Raw genomic sequence first — 7,994 nt, forward strand, 5'->3', positions numbered from 1 at the left:
TACAAGATTGAGTCCCAGTTGTAAGGCAGTGGACTCACTGGTCTCCACAGGGCTGATTTGAAGTGTGGGACACCCAGTTCCCATCACTGAGGTCCAAATGGAGCCCTAGGATTTTCTCATATGGAGAACCCCCTAACCGGGGGGGTGGTGGTAGGAGAGCTTTGCACAACACGAAACAGTAGTAAAGGAGGCCCTGAGCAGTTCAAACAAGAATGCCTTTATTTAAAAAAAAAAAAAAAATCCAAATAAGTTAGCAAAAATAATAATTAAAAAAAAAAACACAACAACAAACAAATGGCAACTCCACACAGCGTTCAGTAGAAAAGCCGGCGAGGGCAGCCCGCGAGGTGCCAGCCGGAGAGAGACGTTGGTCAAAGAGCATCTTGGAAAAAAATGAGCAAGCGACCCCAGCACACGCGGTGGCCCCCAAGGAACGAATGCCCCCGGCCGGGGGGACAAAGCCGTGCCCGACGCTGGCCGTGGGGACCAGGGACTGCTGCCAGCAGGGAGCTGCGGCGCTGCCACAACCCCACCTCTGCCCCTTTTCTTTTTCCAGCTGGCAAGAGCTTTTGGCGAAGAGTGGGAAAGGAATCGAGTGGTTTCAGTGGTGTAGTCCACAGCGCCGGAGCGATAAATAGGATTTCCAGTGGCTGGACCCTTCCAGAATCTCATTCCCGCCCCGTTACCAGCTCGGAGAGCCGCCGGGGTTTGTGCTGGCTCAGTTTTGAACCTGCTCCTCCTGGAACGTCACGGCCACGTCCTCTACGGCGATGCTCTCCACGATGGAGGAGAGCGAGTGGAGGTTGCGGTCCTCCGCCGCGTCGTCAGGCAGGAGGTGATCTGTGAAAAGCAGGGGTGGCGTCTTCAGGGGGTGGCAGCGGGACAGGGATGGCTCCTGCTTGGTGTGCAGGGGACCCCGTTACCTCCCCACGTGGCCGCAGTGATTCGGGGACCTGCACCCAGCTCCCACCCTGAGGGCTGAGACCTTCCCCTGGAGATGGCAACGGGGAGTGAAACCTTTTTGGAAATGTTTTTGGTTTTATTTTGGAAAATGAGATTTAATTTTTCGTCTTCTGGGGAAAAAAAAAATAAATTAATATAATAAAAATTTTAAAAATTTAAACAGGTGGATTTGGAAGGGGTTAACTGCAAAACTGAAAATAAAGCAGCAGCTGCACTGGGGACATGGGGAGGGCGAGGTGGTGCAGGGCGGCTACGGGCAGCCAAGCCAGGGGACGACAACAGAAAAAAAAACCCTCCTGGGGTCTGCGGCACCGAACTGCTGCCGTCCAGTTCCTCGGCTCGTGGGGAGCCAATGTCCCATGGGATCAGGCAACGGGAGAAGCCGGAGTGAGCTCAGCACTGAGCCACGGCGGCGCTGGAGGATTTATGAGCCTCGACGGGGCTCATCCCTCCCCGACAGCAGAAGTCTGCGGGGTGGGGAGAAGACAAGGCTCCTTTTGTCCTCCACCCCGAGCATCCCCCAGGGGAAGCTTTGGCTCGGTGACATCCCAGGGCTGTGGTGTCCCCCCCAGCAAGGCTGCGGGACGCAGGGATGAGGCAGGGAGGATCTTACCCGTGGGGTTGGTGCCAAACTCCAGCTGGGTGCTCCACTCGGGGCTGCAGGACGAGCTGCCGGACCCGCACTCGCTGGCTGCCTGCAAGGAGCCGAGATATTGGCTGTGGGGATCTCGCCTCCAGCCCAGCCAAACCCCACCGGCTGCCCCCCGAAACACCCCGGGGTGCCCCCATCACAGCAGCACAATGCCCATGTGGGATGATGGGCACGGCCCTCCTCACCCTGCCTGCAAAGCAGGCGGTGACATTCGGGGTCCCCGGAGACCCGTCAGTGCCAGATGCACCATTAGCCACTGTAAGGGCTGAAAAAAATATTGGGGGGCTCTGGACCAGTGGCCATCCTCTCAGTATAGGTTAAAAAGTGTCTCTTTACCCAATAACTATGACAAAGGGGCTGGAAGCAGATGAACATCCTTAGGCAAAACAGCTTTTTGCTGAAAAATCACCTGAGTTAAATAAAAAATGTCACATGGGCTGGGCGCCCTGAGGCTGTCCCAAGGGGCTTTCTTGCGACGATCTTTTTGCAGTTTGATTTGTGGACTTGGGGCTGAAAAGATTTCACAGAAAAGAGCTGACAGCCTGAAAAATGAGCGCGTTACCCAGCAAAGCTCAGAATTAATTTTGTGTGTGTGCGCGTCTTCATCTTTCAGTCTAGAAGCAGATGCTGGCCTGGGTTAAACTCGAAATGGGGTTTGTGGGAGCAACCCCCAGGACCCATCTGCTGTTTGTAGAAGCTCAGAAATGGAATCTGGCTCTGGGAGGTGGTCGTGCTCGGGTTAGGGGGGACAGGGAGGGCTTCACCTTGCCAGGGCCACCCCGTGGTCACCCAGCACCACGGAGCTGAGCTGCCAAACCTTGCTGGTGAACCCTCAAACCTTGGGTCCCAGCTTGGTCTTGGCTGCTGACACAGCAAGTTCGTTAATGGTTTGATTCATTTTCCACTAAAAAAAAATTGAAATTCTTAAGGATATGATTTTTCTTTTTGCCCAGAATCCTGCATTTTGTGCTCAATATGTTCCCCCTGCCTGGGAGAGCAGCCCACAGGGAGCTGCGGCGATGCAGGAACTGCAGGCACATGTCCTACTTTGGGCCCCTCCATCAGCAGGGGCACGGGGGCAGCCGACAAATCCAGCTGAATTAATCCCCCCCACAAAAAAAAATTAGTTATCTATGTAATTGTAATACCTATGTAGTCTAGATACCTGTATAATGTATAAAATCTATATCTCTGTATGTGCCAGCTGTAGCTGCCTCATCGATGTCCCTGCCTCTCACTTCTAACCACGCCACCTCTCTCCATGCCAGCCATACCTACACCGACGTCCGTAGCTGGGCACTGTCATGCACAAAACCTCAGCATCAGGGATTTTTAAATTTTATTTATTTTATTGTACTTTATTTTATTATTATTATTTTTAAATTTATTTTTAAATTTAATTTAATATTTTATTTTATTTTATTTTATTTTATTTTATTTTATTTTATTTTATTTTATTTTATTTTATTTTATTTTATTTATGTTCCTTTATTTTCCATTTCCCTGTCACATATGCCTCCAGGCTCCCTCCCAAGCACCCACACCACGCTCAGCGCAGTGCCCACCTCCAGCCCACCCTACCCCCATTCCTACAACAGCATCCCCCTCCCTACAAAGGCAGCTCTCAGACCCTTTCCCCGCGCCACCCTGCGCTCCCCAACCTCACACAGGGTCCTGCTCCTGCCCTGCCAGCACCCCGCAGCCCCCACCCGAGGTCCCCCCAATGCCACCAGCCCCAATCCCGGGGAGGGGGTCGCGGCACTCACGGCGGGCTGGGGGCCGGCGGGGCGGTAGCGCAGGTCCCTCTGCTCCCTCTCCTGCTGGTTGAGGGTGCTGAGCAGGCTCTGCAGGCGCTCGATGTACTGGATGGCGCTGCGCAGGATCTCCACCTTGGGCAGCCGCTGGTTGGGGTTGAGCAGGGTGCTGCGCTTCAGCGCCTCGAAGGCTTCGTTCACCTTCTTCAGCCTCCGTTTCTCCCGCAGCGTGGCCGCCCGTCGCCGGTCGATGGAGACCGTCTTGCGCTTGCAGATCTTACAAGCCCAGGGCAGGCATTGCCCGGGGCAGTGCTCGGCCAGGGCCGAGTCCTTTTCCTCCAAAGCCACCCTGCTTTCGGGGCACAGGGTCACCTCGGGCCGCTCGGGGAACGCCGCCGGCTCATAGCCCTGCAGGCGAGAGCCCAGGAAGTTTTCCCCGTCGTAAAACCTCTGGTCCGGGAAAAAGTAAGGGTTGGTCTCGAAGAGCTCCATGGGGGGACGTGCGTGCGGCTGGGGGACGGCTGCTCCGTCTCCCCACGCCAACTGCTTGGTGCCATTTAAACCCCGGCGCTGGCATTAAATCACGGAGATAAATATAGCGGACCTAAAAAGGAAACCTGAGCCCACCCTAAGCTGCTTCCTCGCATCAAAACTTGTCCGTCTGCGGTCGTGCGCTCGCCCTCCCCGCGGGGATTACGCTGCCCTAGGGGGGAGCTGGCACGACGGGACGGGAGGGCAGCTCGGCAAACGGGGGCTTTGTTTGCCCCCGCGGGTGGCACCGGGGCCGGTGGGTGGCTGCCAGCTCCGTCCCGCATTCCGCTGTCATCTGGTCCCTTCAGTTACGGGGTGGCCGGGGTGGGGGCAGCCTCGTGGCCAGCACCCTCACCCCTTCGTGGCCACCCCGTGGCACCCCGGGGTCTGCGCCATCCCCGCGGGCAGAGCCCAGCGCCCCTCAGCTTCTCCCCGTCGCTGCCCCGTGTCCCCCGTGTTACCCACAGGGTGTAAAGGCCTGGTCCTGCTTCTGCTGAAGCCGTGGGGACGCGGAGGAATCCAGCCCTGAGTGGGGCAGTTCCCACCTTCCCCGTGGGGAAACTGAGGCACGGTGATGGGCTTTGTGTGAGCAAGAGCAGGGCACTGGGTTTTTAACCCTTCCCCAGCCCTCCCAGGACTCCAGCAGCATCTCCCCAGCTTTGTCTATAATCCAGAGGGTGTTTTTTTTTTTTTTTTTTTTTTTTCCACTGGGAACGTCAGAAACCATCTCCCACCTCCTCCTATTCCTGCTCCGGGCCAGATTCCAGCCGAGGGATCGGTCAGTGGAAAGAATGTCAGCCAAGAACGGGGCCGACCCTGCTGGGATTTTCCTTCCCCAAATCCCCCTCCCCGGGGAGGCGCATTCCCCGCGCCCACCCACCGGCGCTCTGGCTGACTTTGGGTTCATTTCTAGTCATTTTGGGGCCTGCCATGGTGCTCTCCTCCCAAAGGACATCCCATTGCCATCAGGGGCAGTGATTTCTTCATGGCCAGGAGCCCTGAGACATCCCCAAGCCCTGCTATCAGCTCTCTCGGGCTCTCAGCACTGGGAAATCGCCGTCCCCACATTTTTAGCACCTAGAAAATATCTGCGGTTGCAACAGCAGGGGCTGCAGCCCTGGGTCCAGCACAGCTCCCTGGGCTCAGTCAAAACCCTTAAATACTCGAGAAGGAAAGCAATCAGGTCACTGGGTTGGTCCCTGTATGAGGCAAAATTATTAAAACGGTTCTAAAGGGGCAGGATTCGTCCCTGAGAGCCTGCAGTATCTGGCACAAAGCTGTTAGGAGGGGAGAACCCAAACCAGGCTGAGGAGCAGAGCGCCTCGCTCGTGGGGACCTGTGCTGGGGGCATCCTGCTGATGGGCACAGCCCCGGTGAGCTCCTGGGCAAGGGACACCAAAGGGACCAGCCCGACTCTATGTTTTTTAATTGCCAGAGTGCGTTTGGAGGACGAGGACAGCGGCGGTGACACAGCCAGCCCCGTTGGGCACGTGGCAGGGCCGTGCAGCAGCCCGGCCAAGCATTTCGCACTTCATAAAACAGGGGCAGCAGCGCTGCAGCCGGCGGCGGGGCTTTCCCAGCCGGGAGAGGTGGGGACGAGGCAGCCCCCACGGGACACCAGGGTCACCGAAACCCCACGGCAGGAGAGCCAGGAGGCAGCCTGTGGGCACCCGGCCCTGGGGAGGGGGACTAAAAATGGTGTCACCTGCGATGGGCACGGTGCTGGGGGGTCAGCCTGAGCACCCACATTCACCCCAGCTCTTTTGGGGTGGATCCATGGGGATCCAGGCTGTCACCAAGACGGGGATCTGCCCGTGGTGCTGCTCCTCCATCCCAGGTGCTCTTTGGATGCTCTTTGCCAAGGGTCCCCCTCGTCCTGGGCACAGTGTGGGGGCACAGCGCAGTCTCAAGTGTCCAGCAGGCTCATGCACCCCCATGGATGGACACACAGCCACCATCCCCTCCCTAGCCCCACAAGGGACCCCGGGGGGCTCCTATCACAGCCCCCAGCGCCCCCAGCACCCTGCGTACGGCCCCAAAACCGGGCTGCAGGCTGCGCCCCGGGTAATTCGGAGCTGTCGGGGGCTTAGGGCTCTGCTGCCGGCTGTCAGGTTAGCCCGTGATGGATGGCGGCGGCTGGGACGCACACAAAGGCGAGGCTGTGTGCGCGCCGGGCAGAACGTGCTGCGATCCGTCACGGGGTGACCTTCCCCGGCTGGCAGAGGAGGGGGCCCCCGGCCTCGCGGGGACGGCTCACCCCGTCACCGCAGCCACGAGGCCCGGGCTAAAAATACCTCCCCATTGAGAAAATCTCCGTGAGCAGGGCTCCTCTTTGCTGCTTCCCCAGCCGGGGAGAGGTGCCCGGGGGCTGTTTTGCTGTCCCACCACGGCCAAAGGTCCCGGTGTGCTTTTTTTTTGACGTCCCTAAGCACGGCGCGGCGTGGTGCACGTCCCCGCACTGGTGGTGGGGTTGGCACCGGGGGGCTCCTTCCATTGGAAAAGGCAGAAAGGTTCCCTGGTTTTAGGGCATGTCAAAGCTGGAGGCAGCTCCAGACCCACTGAGTGCAGGCACTGATGGGGAAAAAAGGCAGAGGGCAGCACGGCAGAGAGCACCCCGCTGCGCCACGAGGAGTCCTGCCCCGTGAAGGGCTCTCACCAAAAGGCCACCTCCAGCGGGCCCGACCTCCCCGTGGCCCCCCGGCACCCCGCATCCCCTCTTGCTTTCCAGGCTTGCCCATTTCCCTTCCTGCGGCCGTGACAAGTCGTAACATATTTGGGAGCAGCTGCAGGCGGCGGGGAGATGCTTGGCTTGCTCCCCGCTCCCGGCCGAGGAATGCGGCGCAGACCTCTCCTCCGACACCCGGGATTTCCGACGTGCCTGCTCGCCGGAGATTTGGGATGGCGACAGCTGCTTGGCCAGGATGGGGCCGCGGCACTGCCTGCCCCCTTTGGCCCCATCCCTGAGAGCCGGTGGCTTTGCAGAGCCACGTCTCGGCCTGCTGGGGATTTGGGACCGGTTCTATTTGGCTCATGGGGACGGTGTCCTGCTGCCTGTCCCCATTTAGGATGGGAGCCCTGCAGGCTCCATGCCTCAGTTTCCCCCTCAGGAAATCAGATATTGATACCTCTGGAAGTATAAGGCCCAGCAGGAGCCCCCCCCAACCCCCCAGCCTGTAGGATCCCAGCCCAGGGACCACACTGGGTGCCCTCACCCCCTCACTGGGCAATGCTCTGCCCCACTGCCAGCCCCAAACCTCCTTCATTTCTGCCCCTCCGTGCTCCTCCCTTGCTCCGTGACCCCACAGCCTGGACGTGGCCCTTTCCATTCCCAGCCCCCAGCCCCAAATTGCAGCAGGATGGAGCCCCTCCAGCAGATCCCTGACCAGGGAACCCCATACAACTTCTCACAGGACCCCCCCCCCCTTTAACCCAGGGGCATCTCCAGCACACGAGAGCAGCTCCTCCAGGGTCCGGGATTGTCAACAAGGGGCTGATTTTATGGGGCGGGGGCTCTGGCTGGGCGAGCAGGAGGACAGGTGGGGGTTTGGAGGAAGCCCCATGAATGCGAGGGATTCAGCAGGGACATATGGTGGCCACCCGACCCCTGTAGGGACAGCTGTCTGGGGCAGGGGATGGCGCACGGCCACGGGGACAAGCGCTGGGGACAGCAGCGTCCCTTGGCAGGGGACAGCCCGTGGTGGGGAGCACGGGGGGGGTCCCACGGCGGGGTGATCATTGAGGTATCCCCATCCTGGGCACGTTCCCAGCGTGGCACGAGTGGGGGATGATGTTGTGGGGTCGGGGTCTGGGCTGGGATTTGGGGCCGTGTCTCCCCGCTGCATTTTCCTGCCCCAGCTCCATGGGATGCACAAAAAGGGGCGACCCCCCCCCCCCCAATACACCACGGGGACAACTCAGAGAGTTGGGGGAGGGAGGGCAGTGTGTATTTCCTCATTTTGGGATATGGTGGAAAGGGAGAGAGGTTGGTGCTCCCCCCACCCCAGTGACATGCCAGCGGCGATGCCCCACGACCCAGCCCTTCCGCAGGGGCCTCACCCTACAAATTCCCATCCTGGGGAGGCTCCCTGCTGTGT

At 59.2% G+C, this 7,994-nt stretch overlaps 1 protein-coding gene across 1 annotated transcript; it reads right to left on the reverse strand.

Moving 5' to 3' along the window:
* Positions 1-255: 255 nt before the first annotated feature.
* MYOG (myogenin) lies at positions 256-3,883 on the reverse strand. The gene is made up of 3 exons (XM_084301740.1): positions 3,382-3,883; positions 1,577-1,658; positions 256-840 (listed from the first exon to the last, which is right to left on the reverse strand). Exons 1-3 carry the CDS (start codon positions 3,859-3,861, stop codon positions 719-721), a joined length of 684 nt encoding a protein of 227 aa, XP_084157866.1. The 5' UTR covers positions 3,862-3,883; the 3' UTR covers positions 256-718.
* Between the last annotated feature and the right edge of the window lie 4,111 nt (positions 3,884-7,994).

The sequence above is a fragment of the Netta rufina genome (genome assembly GCF_964035555.1).
Source record: "Netta rufina genome assembly, chromosome: 26".
In the NCBI taxonomy this organism is placed as follows: Eukaryota; Metazoa; Chordata; class Aves; order Anseriformes; family Anatidae; genus Netta; species Netta rufina.